This window comes from Ovis canadensis, chromosome 1 (assembly GCF_042477335.2).
Source record: "Ovis canadensis isolate MfBH-ARS-UI-01 breed Bighorn chromosome 1, ARS-UI_OviCan_v2, whole genome shotgun sequence".
Taxonomy (NCBI): Eukaryota; Metazoa; Chordata; class Mammalia; order Artiodactyla; family Bovidae; genus Ovis; species Ovis canadensis.
Window position 1 is genome coordinate 264,774,876 of NC_091245.1, and position 12,827 is coordinate 264,787,702.

At 44.2% G+C, this 12,827-nt stretch overlaps 1 protein-coding gene across 6 annotated transcripts in view; it reads left to right on the forward strand.

The window, feature by feature from the left end:
• The window catches only part of MX2 (MX dynamin like GTPase 2), a 39,402-nt gene extending 30,196 nt beyond the window's left edge, over positions 1-9,206 (forward strand). For all 6 annotated transcript variants that reach the window (XM_069581292.1, XM_069581282.1, XM_069581249.1 and 3 more), the window contains 5 exons: positions 248-406; positions 2,003-2,079; positions 3,141-3,395; positions 5,027-5,262; positions 8,786-9,206. In XM_069581292.1, coding sequence (XP_069437393.1) covers positions 248-406; positions 2,003-2,079; positions 3,141-3,395; positions 5,027-5,262; positions 8,786-8,792 — 734 coding nt within the window. In that variant the 3' untranslated portion in view covers positions 8,793-9,206. The remainder of the gene's footprint in view (positions 1-247; positions 407-2,002; positions 2,080-3,140; positions 3,396-5,026; positions 5,263-8,785) is intronic.
• Positions 9,207-12,827: the final 3,621 nt, after the last annotated feature.

Here is a 12,827-nt window from a genome sequence, read left to right on the forward strand (position 1 = left end):
AGCTTCTCTCCTGGCATGATGACTCTGAACTGAAACACATTGAAGTAGGAAAAGATTTCTGTGTCTTAACAGTCAATATTTCTGTGTATTATCAGGCCACAAATAATTATTTTCATAATTAAAAGAAATTCTATTTAGAAACATTGTCATAGGATTCGTTAGGTAAGCAAGACTTGAAAAAAATCCCTATCTTTAAACTGTCTGTGAAATTATTAGAATTTATCCTGGTGGTTTGTTTTTGTTGCAGTTAAAAGTATCCTTAACGAAGAAGTCTCAAAATATGAAACGAAGTATCGAGGCAAAGAACTTCTCGGATTTGTTAATTACAAGACGTTTGAGACTGTCGTGAAGCATTACCTGGGACAACTGATAGACCCAGCACTCAAGATGCTCCAGAAGGCCATGGGTGAGGAACTCTCAAAAAAACCTTTCAGATTGTTACCCTTGTACCTCCCATAGGTCTCAGTGCTTGGAGGGAGAGATTGGAATGGAAGTATCAAACACAGCCTGCAGATGTTTGTCCACTTAGGGCGAGGGGGAGAGTGTTGTCAAGGCTGTATATTGTCACCCTGCTTATTTAATTTATATGCAGAGTATATCATGTGAAATGCCAGGCTGGATGAAGCATAAGCTGGAGTCAAGATTGCTGGGAGAAATATCAATAACCTCACATACACAGATGACACCACCCTTATGGCAGAAGGTGAAAAATAACTAAAGAGCCTCTTGATGAAAGTGAAAGAGGAGAGTGAAAAACTTGGCTTAAAACTCAATATTCAGAAAACTAATATCATGACATCTGGTCCCATCATTTTATGGCAAATAGGTGAGGAAACAACGGAAACAGTGACAGACTTTATTTTGGGGGGCTCCAAAATCACTGCAGATGGTGACTTCAGCCATGAAATTAAAAGATGCTTGCTCCTTGGAAGAAAAGTTATGACCAACCTAGACAGTGTATAAAAAGCAGAGACATTACTTTACTAACAAAGGTCCGTCTAGTCAAAGCTATGGTTTTTCCAGTAGTCGTGTATGGATGTGAGAGTTGGACTATAAAGAAAGCTGAGTGCTGAACAATTGAAGCTTTTGAACTGTGGTGTTGGAGAAGACTCTTGCGAGTCCCTTGGACTGCAAGGAGATTCAACCAGTCAATCCTAAAGGAAATCAGTCCTGCATATCCATTGGAAGGACTGATACTATAGCTGAAACTCCAGTCCTTTGGCCACCTGATGCAAAGAATGGACTCTTTGGAAAAGACCCTGATGCTGGGAAAGATTGAAGGCAAGAAGAGAAGGGGATGACAGAGGATGAGATGGTTGGATGGCATCACTGACTTGATGGACATGAGTTTGAGCAGACTCTGGGAGTTGGTGATGGACAGGGAGGCCTGGTGTGCTGCAGTCCATGAGGTCGTAAAGAGTCGGACATGACTGAGTGACTGAACTGAACTGAACTGAGAGTGTGTATCAGCTTTATGTACCTCTTACCTAAGCCTGGATGACGCGGTGTGTGGAATAATTAGCTGCTAACCCTGCAGAGAGGGGCTTGCAGGTGGCACTAGTGGTAAAGAATAAGCTTGCCAATGCAGGAGCCACAGATGTCATGGGTTTGACCCCCCTGAGTCAGGAAGATCCCCTGGAGAAGGAAATGACAATGCACTCCAGTATTCTTCCCTGGAGAATCCCATGGACAGAAGAGCCTGGAAGGCTACCATCCATGGGGTCGCAAAAGAGTTGGACACGACCGAGCGACTAAACAGCAGCAGCAATCCTGCCGAGAATGCACACCCAGGAAAGGACCAGAAGTTGACAGGGTCTGCTTAGGATGGGGGTGGATTTGGTGTCTCCACGGTATTATGTGCCGTCTCTCCTTCTCTCTTCGTCTGTGATCTGAAGAGTCAGCACCAGAATGGGGCCAGTGTATCATGATTTAGCCTCCTGTGTCTTTAACCCATTTCATTCCTGCTTGCATTTTGCTGATGTTTCCTTCTTTCCTTGATCAGAAATTATCTGGCAAACTTTCAAGGACACAGCCAAAAAGCATTTTGCTGAATTTTGCAATCTGCATCAAACAGTCCAGGTAAGCGCCCACAGTTTGCTTGCTTATAGTCTGCCTGCCAGTGCAGGAGACGTGGGTTTGATCCCTGTCTGGGAAGATCCTCTGGAGAAGGAGATGGCAACTCACTCCAGTATTCTTACCTGCTGCAAGCATTGGCTGTTCTGGGGCCAGGAAAGTTCAAGGGCCTCTGTCCCCTGTAGCATCCTGGGATGAACAGAGGTCTGGGTGCAGCTACCTGGCTCCCAGCCAGCCACTTCCCTCCACCATCTGTACCCTCTTCTCCTAGCCGCATCAGAAGCCAGGATCTGTGTCCTCCCATAAAACTCCTCTTAGGAAGTGATGTACAGCCCATTTCTGCTCTCAGGGCCCCAATCTGCAAGGGGAGTGGGTTGTCACATACGTGTTTGTGGCCACATACACTCCAATGAAGAACCTGCCGTTGTGAAGCTCTCACTTTCTCTCTTCTCTGCCTTCAGTGCACACACATCCCTGTGAAACTCAAAAGTCAACCTGTAACCCAGTTTCACTGAGTCACCTCTCCCTTTCCTGGGATGCCTTTGACCATGTGCATGACTCGAGAGTCACAGGATTTCTGGGAAGCACAGAGATGGAGCTGTTATCCCATGGTGCTCATTAGCACCAGATGCATTCTTGAATGCTTGGATTCAAGCCAGCAACAGAGACAAGAGTGATGGGCTTGAACATGTAGATTAAACCGTAACTGAGGAAGCAGAAAGGCAGTAATGTGTGAGGAAGCAGGTTGGGGCCAAGAGAAAGACAGGTGCTTGCTTCGGCAGCATATATACTAACAAACACACAACAGGCAGGAGAGAGGGTGAGCATGGCATGTGCAAGGCGGGGAGCCACAAGATGCAACAGGTGAGGACACAGCGGAGGGCAAAGTGGGAGCTTCTGAAAATTGCTGGAAAAGTCTCAGACCTTCGTTGACCTCGGATTATTTTTAATTCAGTGTTCACCATCGTAATACGGTACTATAGTAATAGTAATAATACTTCCTAAGCTGTTTACACAGCAGGGGAAGAAAAGGAAAAGTAATGTATTTCTCTTCCTTATTCGACCAGAACAAGATCGAAGACATAAAAACAAAGCAAATGGCAGAAGCAGCAAATCTGATCCAACTTCAGTTCAGGATGGAGAAGCTGGTTTTTTGTCAAGACCAGATTTACGGCGTGGTTCTGAACAAAGTCCGAGAAGAGATTTTTAATTCCGTGGGAAAGGCTTCAGAGAATCCTCAGTCGAAGCATCCCTTTTTAAATAATCAGTCTTCAGTTTCCTCCATCGTTGAGATTGGGGTCCACCTGAATGCATATTTCACGGTGAGCATGTAGGGATACAAGTCAGTATGCTCTGGTCCCTACCGAGCAGAAAGCCGGTGTCCTGGTTGACAGCTGCTTAGCTGAGCAAAGAACAGGGCACTGCTGTGTACAAAGCCCTTTAGGCTGTGAAAACCTACTCATTTATCATCTCATCATAGTTTTACTGTAACACTGAAAGGGAAAGAGTTAGTTGCTCAGTCAGGTCCGACTCTTTGAGACCCCATGGACTATAGCCCGCCAAGCTCCTCTGTCCATGGAATTCTCCAGGCAAGAATACTAGAGTGTGTAGCCATTTCCATCTCCAGGGGATCTTCCCCGCCCAGGGATTCTGCATCACAGGCAGATTCTTTACCATCGGAGCCACCAGGGACAGTAACCCTATCAAGACACTTTTAATTAATTTGCCCCAAATCAGATTTTTCATCTTAGCAGAATGTGTACTCAAAATTGGAGAAGGCAATGGCACCCCACTCCAGTACTCTTGCCTGGAAAATCCCATGGATGGAGGAGCCTGGTAGGCTACAGTCCATGGGGTTGCTAAGAGTCAGACATGACTGAGCGACTTCACTTTCACTTTTCACTTTCATGCGTTGGAGAAGGAAATGGCAGCCCGCTCCAGTGTTCTTGCCTGGAGAATCTCAGGGACGGGGGAACCTGGTGGGCTGCCGTCTATGGGGTCGCACAGAGTCGGACATGACTGAAGTGACTTAGCAGCAGCAGCAGCAGCAGTACTCAAAATTAACTCCAACTCCAAAGTTCATTATATTTTATTCTCTGCATAAATTCCAAAATTACTATGATCAGAATACAGCAAAACATAAGCACTAACTTTACTGGCTATGTTTTAGCTTTCCTGCGTGTTCTAAGAGGGCACCCAGAGTGCCTCAAACTCAAACTAAGTCCCACAAAGTGGAAGTGGAAAAGCCTGTCCCTAAATTTTGCAGCCCAGCTGACTTCATGGTTTCTAAGGCTTCATCCATGGATTAAAGTATTAGGGTACATGGAAAAGAAGGTAGCTTTTTATTTAGTTGAGTTTTTATTTATTTATTTGGTTGCATGGAATCTTAGTTGTGACATATGGGATCTAGTTCCCTGACCAGGGATTGAACCCAGGTTCCCTGCATTGGGAATGCAGAGTCTTAGCCACTGGACTACTAAGGAAGTCCCAGAAGGTAACTTTTGAACTACCCAACTCCTGAAGCCCTTTCTTGATTAGGATAGAAAGTAGAGTGACCCAGATGTGGGGTCCAGCTGTCAGGCAAACTGGAGATGCTAATGAAAGGAGTAAATGAAATAAGCATTGAAATATGTCCCGATCATCTCCCAGAAGAGACTCGGGGTTCACTGCCAGGAGGTCCCTCCAGGGAGGAGAGAGGAAATGAGGAAGAGATCCCTTCCAGGAAGGCTGGTATGTCCAGAAGGTGGCTGGTTCTGCTAGCCTTCAGGTGGATCTTAGTGTCAGAGGGAATACCTGGGTAGTGAAAATGGGGCAACCCAAATAGATCCTTCCCTTGGTTGGTAGTGACCACTGAGTGGAAGTGGACAGGACCCCAGGACTTAGCATGGATCCAAGGAACTTGTCCCTGTAACCATAGACCCCTCCAGCTGACCCCTCTTACCCCCTCTTCCAGGAAACCAGCAAACGGCTCGCCAATCAGATCCCGTTCATCATTCAGTATTTTATGCTCCAAGAGAATGGTGATAAGGTGCAGAAAGCCATGATGCAGCTTCTGCAGGAGACGCAGCACTATTCCTGGCTGCTTCAGGAGCAGAGCGATACAGCTACCAAGAGGAAATTCCTGAAGGAGAAGATTTTTAGGCTGACTCAGGCACAGCAAGCTCTCTACGAATTCCCCCATTTCAAAGGGTAAATGCCAAAGGAACAGCAATACTTCTGGGTTTTGCTTACGTGTGGTGCGTGATCATTAAGGGAGGTGGTCCAGGAATTGGCCTCTTGTTTGGGGCCAGACCTTTCTGCTGTTGTCTGCATCCATCTCTGCTGTACTGCACTCAGAACAAGAGTTTATACCTGAAGTCCTGAGCTGTTCAGAGCTGTCACTTCCTCCGGGAGGTCTTCCCTGTCCTCTGTGAAGAGGGGTCTTTCCAGTCCTTGGGCCCCGTAGCCCCCAGTTACAATATTCTTAAATACTACTGTCATTCTTTGTTCACTTGTCACCCCTCCCCATTAGATTAGGAGACCTCAGAGACGAAAGATCACTTCTTGTTCTTTTGTATTTCCAGAATCTCACGTGGCCTCTGGAGCATAGTAGTTCACTTAATAAATATCTCATTGCACAAATGAATGATGGGGAACACTTGAGGCTGTGGCTTAAATCCAGTTTGGTTGTTCGGAATGGTGTCCCTTAGCTGGTCCTTTTCTTATAAATTCAGTCATACCACCTGCTTCCCATCATTTGCTGTGATGGTGTTTCCCAGCCCCCCTAGAGGAAACTGGCTGAGTGATACCATTTTTAATTTAGTTTTTCTGAATGCAGTGAGCTCCATTGCTGTATTAAGTCTTAAAGAGAAATTTAATAATGAAAAACTTTTTTTTTTTAAATATAGAGCTTCATGACAGTGGCCATCTCTAGATTGAGGGATTATGGATAATTTTATTTTCTTCCTCAAACTAAGCTAATGACTTCACAGCAATTTTAAGAGGGTTAAGTGAAACCATTTTTACAAACTATGTGTCCCAAAGCAGGTATTCAAAACTGCCAGCAATTTTTCCCTCTAATTTTTCTTTGCCTCTAGGTCTGTAGAGAAGCCCTCAGCTCTAAGACTCTTCCAGTCAATTCATACATTTAGTTCTTTGATATTTTTTTGACAATTTTTGTATATGATGTTAGATAAGCATCCTTTTGCATATGGATATTCAGTTTTCCTAGCACCGTTTTTGAAATGACTGTTCTTTCCCTACTGATCTTGGTTCCCTTGTCAAAAACCATTTGACCATATATGCAAGGACTTGTTTCTGGGCTTTCTGTTCTATTCCATTGGTCTAGATGACTGTCTTTATGACATTATCATACTGTTTTGATAATTGCAGACTTCTTGTAAGTTTTGAAATCAGGAACTCTGAGTCCTCCAGCTTTGTTCCTTTTTCCCACGAGTTTTGGCTGTTCAGGTTTCCTTGAAATTCCCTATGAATTTTAGGATAAGTTGTCCTATCTTTGCAAAAAAAAAAAAAAAAAGATCATTGGGATTTTGATAGAAAGTGTAACGAATCCGTAGGTTGCTTTGGGTAGTACTTGCATCTTAACAATATTAAGTCTTTAAATCCATGAACATAGGATTGAAATTTATTTGTGTCTTCTTTAATTTCTTTAAGCAATATTTTATAGTTTTCTGTGTACAAGTTTTTCAGTCCCTTAGTTACCAAGTATTTTGTTCTTTTTGTAAATGGAATTGTTAATTTCTTTTTCAAATCATTCACTGATGATTTACATATATGTAAATTTACATATATCATTTTTATGTGTTGGTTTTATATCTTTGTTGAATTCATTCTTAGTTATATTAGTTTTGTGGTATATTTATGGTTTTTCTAATACACACAAGGTCATATCATCTGTGAAGCAAAATTATTTTGATTCTCCATTTCTGACTTGGATGCCTTTTATTTCCAAATCTGGCCTAACTACTCTGTCTAGAACTTCCAATACTATGTTAAATAAAAGTAGCACAAGTGGGAATCCATGTCTTACAAATTTACTCTGATTTTATAGAAGTGTAATATCAAAATTGAAGATTATGAGAAACTTTACGAGACAAACATTGGTCTCACTTTAGGTATCATACTTTTCTTATTTTTGGCTTTTCCACCTCATTTTATAAATTGGGTCACAGGTACAAACAGTAGCAGAACTAAAGAAAATAGAAGAATCAAATCCCTTCCCAGTATGAATGCAGTTGTGGACAATGGAATCTGAGAAAAATGAAATCTGATGTTATCATTTGTGTCATACCTTGTATAGTCAAATCTGCCCCTAAATACTTTGTACATTTCACACATGTGTACACATGCATTCACACCTGTGTGTACATGCACACAGCCTCAACCAAGCTTTCTCACTTACCACCTCAGGACTGACCCCAAAACTTAGGTGTGAGACATCTAGGGAAGATGCTTAGTATCAAGTGTATGAGTTTCCGGGGACTGCAACACAAGGCACCAAAACCTGGGTGGCTTAAAACAACAGAATTTTGTTCTCTCACAGTTCTGGATGCCAGAAGTCTGAAATCCAGGTGTGGGCAAGGTTGGGTCCTTCTGGAGGCATTCTTAGTCCACAAGGACAAGCATAGTTACTCATTTACAGCTGCCTGTAGCAAGTGGGTCGCCACCATTGCTTACATTTTGGCAGAAACTCAAGGATAGGCAGAGGAGTGGGGAAGCTTCGTAGTGGGATGAAAAAAAGAAAAAGAAGGCTCAGCTTGCACTGAGAAGCTGCTCCAAAGAGAAAACAGAGAAGCCAGGATATTTGTGAACATTTTTTGCTAGGAAAATCATGTGTGTGTGTGCATGCTCCATCATGCCCAACTCTTCACAACTCCCTGGACTGGAGCCCATCAGGCTTCTCTGTCCACGGGATTTCCCAGGCAAGAGTACTGGAGTGGGTAGCCATTTCCTCCTCCAGGGGATCTTCCTGACCCAGGGATCAAACCTGGCTCTCCTGCATTGGCAGACAGATTCTTTAGTGTCTGAGACACCAGAGAAGCCCAAGAAAAACTTGTGGTCAAGCATAAAACGATTACTGCTGGTCACAAAGAACAGATATCTCAAGTTAATGATTTCAGTGCTTTTCTAAATAGGAGAAGATGCAAGAATCTGGGGCCATTGAAACTTTTCCTTAGTGTCCATCTTCACGATTGGTGTCTAAGGGCTGGTGTATCCAAGCACAGAGTCCTCCTTGTTTTCCCCCTTCTGCATTCCCCTCAGGTACACTGTGGGTGGGCAATGGTGGTGCCCAATGGTTTGATCCTTGTAGAACTGGAATGTCAGGAACAATTCTTTTTCTTTACAGTCTTAAGTTAAAAGTGGGGACAAAAAAGGGAGACTTTATTTGGTAGGGACAGAGTAAAGAGAAGAAGTAGGTGATTAAATAGTTAATCCCACTAAGGGATTGTAAGTAAAGAAAAAGTATGGGAGACCCTTGTAAGTGAATGATCACTCAAGATAGCACTCAAGTGGTTTTCTAAACCTCAAAACCAAGCAGGCTCACTTAGCAACAAAAACATGAAACATGACTCAAACAAAAATACGAGACTCACATCCTCCCCAGTGAGCTCAGTAAGTTAATGATTCCTAGGATACCATCCTCTGCACCCACTAATATATATATGGAAAAGGTGACATTATACTAAAACCTAAGCTGATTTTCTATTTTTAGCATATGAGGATGAGATGGCTGGATGGCATCACGGACTCGATGGACGTGAGTCTGAGTGAACTCCCGGAGTTGGTGATGGACAGGGAGGCCTGGCGTGCTGCGATTCATGGGGTCGCAAAGAGTCGGACACGACTGAGCGACTGAACTGAACTGAACCACCTTTTTGCTCATTTCTGTTGTACATGACAGTCCAGGCTTGACCATGTAGGCACAAGAAAACTCGCCTGCCTGAAGTGGAGCTGATGATGGAAGTGTGACGTCTGTTCAAGAAAGAGGATGAAGGTCGTCTTTTGACCCTCTCTACTTTTCCTTTGATTATGAAACTGGAGCCCACTAATTTCTTTAGGTGCAGCACCCTCTTACCTGCCTGCTTATAAGTCATATAAACTTCATATTCTAATAAATCACTTCATATCTGTCACATTGCCTCTTGCTGAATTCTTTCCTGCGCTCAGACATAAAGGACTTGGAGGCCTCAGAAATGCCACCTGGTGGTTACATTATAACCAAATTGAAACTGTGCACCCCATTCCTCCTCTGTCCATGGAATTCTCCAGGCAAGAATACTGGAGTGGGTTTCCACTTCCTTCTCCAGGGGATCTTCTCAACCCTGGGATGGAACCTGGGTCTCCCACATTGCAGCCGGATTCTTTACCATCTGAGTCACCCAAGAAGCCCACACGAAAACCAGTGATACATGGCATATTTTCTGCCGTATCAGTAAATGGTGATGTCACAGTCATCAATGATTGCAGCCACAGCTGATGGTGAGCCGGTGTCCCCGAGGGAACTCATGAAGGAAAAGAATATCTGCCTAGCAGCCATCAGACTACAGCTACACCCTAATTGAGCCCTGAGGAAACAGGATGTGAAAACAAAGAATCCTGGCCCCAGATAGGTGAGGTGCATATCAAAGAAATAAGATTTCAGTGAGCCCAGACTCTTGCATCTTCCCAAACATAGAAAAGTGCCAAACTCCTTAAACTGAGATATCTAGTTTTCTTTTAGTAGCAGTAATCTTTTGATACTCCAAATACCTGCCCTTTGCTGCAAAAACTTCTATATATCCTGGCTCCCCCCATTGCCTCCTCAGAGCAGTTCTCTCAGGTTTACTTGAGATCCTGCCTCCTGGGCTTTAAGTCCTAAAAATTCCTGCTGAATAAAATGAAACTCAACTTTTAGGTTCTAAATAATTTTTTAGTCAATGTATGCAACCCAGATGTGCCTGTGCATAATGCCAATGACCTCACCTTTTTCCTCCATCTCCATCACCTTTCCCCAACTCTGAGACCACCCTGCTTATCCCATAAATATCCCAACTCCCTCATATTCTGGGAGGTGGATCTGAGACTTGTTCTCTCTTCCCCACTCTTGGCTGCTTTGTGAATAGACTCTTTCTCTGCTGCAAACACACCTGGTTTGGTAACAAAACCCCGGTCATTTGAAGCTAATTGTTTCAGGAGTTACTGTTTGACTTCCCAGACTATTGGAAACAGCAATCTGACCTCCTGCAAGTTGGCCTAAGACAGGCTGGCTTCCTTGGTTGGCTACCGCAGAAAATGGATTGGTTTCCTAGACAAGTCGCTGCAGCCTGAAAGTCAGATTTTTCACATGTGGTCTGACAGCTTACAAAGAAGGGGAGGAGGTGAGGAAGTAAAGTAAAAGAGCCTTAAGTCCTATAAAGTATCTCCTGGTTTCACCAGTCTTGGGGAGGGGTAGGTTAATTTCTTCTTTCCTGCAGCCATTCAGAAGTGGGTAGGTCAAAGTGTCTCCCTGTGAAATGAACAAAAACAGTTATGTTTAACATTCAGGCAGAGGGGCAGGGTTCCCTGAGGTCCTGTGGGGCCTTTCTTTCTCCTCTCTCCTTGGACACTGCAGACCTGCTCCTACAGGTGAAATCTCCTTTGATCAAAATCTGGTGATCTGCCTATGCTTGAATATGATCCCTCCTGAAGCTGATTCCAGCCTCTCTACCCCCACACTGAATTAATTTTTGGAGACAGATTTGGATGAAGTAGAAAAGAATAGCTTTATTGATTTTCCAGCCAAAGGGGGCCACAATAAGCTAATGCCTTCAAAACCGTGTGTCCCAACTTGGAGAGGGTAGTGAGAAGTTTTAGAGTAATGGTTCAAAGAGGACATGGTCAGTTTGTGGACATTCTTCTCATTGGTTGGTGGTGAACCAACCTCTGGTTCCAACTATACTGGAGTCTATGCACTTATGGGCAACATATCACTAATTTCTCCCACCTGGCAAGAGTTTCAGTATCTGCAGAACAGCTCAAAGGTATTGCTTTATACGTCCCTTGATGGGGAACCAGGACCCTGGTCCAACCGCTGTACTATTGCCTCTCAACTATTTCTCCCTTGTCTGAGCATCACCTCCCTTCCCTAATCAGCAACTGCTGGAACTCAGGAAGGGAGGCTGAATGAAGCCTATTTTCTGTAATCAAGAAACAGGGGACACAGAAAGGCTTCTGTGCTCAGGAATCCCACAAGATCCTGCTCAGTATCACTCTCTCCCCTTCCTTCCCTTGAGATTCCATATTGGGGTGGAGGTGGGGAGGGGAAGGAATATTCTCCCCAGTCGATGGAGCAGTGATAATAGACAGACTCTGACTCCGCGATGGATCTGTTTCTTTTACGTTGACCTTTGCTTTTCATTGCTTTTCTTCTGTCTATAGCTCTGTTGTCATTCATTGTTTAGTCTCTAAGTTGTGTCCAACTCTTTGTGACCCCATGGACTGTATCCCACCAGGCTCCTCTGTTCGTGGCGCTTTCCAGGCAAGAATTCTGGGATGGGTTGCCGTTTCTTTCTCCAGGGGATCTTGCTGACCCAGGGATTAAACCTGAGTCTCCCGCATTGCACGCAAATTCTCTACTGCAGAGCCACCTGGCAAGCCCATAATGGCCTGCCTTGGGGACCGTGCCCCTCTACCTGAATGTTAAACCAAATGTTATGCCCAAGTCGCGAAATCTCCCAATGACCACCAGGGAGCCGATATCCGATGCAAAAGCAAGAGGGTTTTTATTACCAAGCTCGAGCTGGGGCTCCCACCAATACCAACGCAGCAGCTATAGGGAGGAGCCCTAAGCTCTGGGTTACCTTGCTTATATAGGGTATTATCCCGTGAAAAATTCAAAAAACGGGAGTCTCCGGGTCTGATTGGTCACCTTCTGGTGAAGGGTTAGGTGTTGAGTTCTGATTGGTTCTCCTTTCCCGGGCTTGACTCGAATTTCCCGGGCTGGCCAAGGGTTCTGATTGGTTCGCAGGTGGTGGGGTGAGGTCAGGGGATTTCCAAAGGCTCTTTACCCGGAACCTTACAAAATGGAGTAGCTTTGATTTTTCACCAAACTGCCTTTGTTCAGCTCACAAGGAGACACCCTGACCTGCCCACCTCTGAATGGCTGCAGGAAAGAATAAATTAACACAACTCCTCCCCAAGACTGTGAAACCAGGAGATGTTTTGTAAGACTTGTGGCCTTTTTATTTCACTGCTTCACCTCCTCCCCGTCTCTGTTCTATAAAAGAAATTAGCATCCAGACCCTGGTAAGATGGTACTCTAGAACTCTAGTTCACCATTGTTATGCCCAAGTCACGAAATCTCCCAATGACCACCCAGGAGCCGGTACCCGATGCAAAAGCAAGAGAGTTTTTATTACCAAGCTCGAGCTGGGGCTCCCACCATTACTGACGCAGCAGCTAAGGAGAGGAGCCCTGAGTTTTGGGTTACACTGCTTATATAGGGAATATTCAGGTGAAAGGGTAACAATGGGGGTGTTCGGGCTGAAGGACTACTGATTGGTTATCCTCTTCTATAGGGTTCTGTGTGGATTTCTGATTTTTTGTTTACTTCCATGGTAGATCATTACTTTCAAGGTAAATCATTACTTCCAAGGTAAATCACAAATTCTTGAACTTAAAGTCAGGAGGTTTAACCTAAGGGCTGATTGACTCATGCACAGTGGGGCAAGTTTAGGCAATAACCAAAGTCTAAGTCTGTTTGCCCGGTACCTTTGCAAAATGGAGTTCTTTTACAA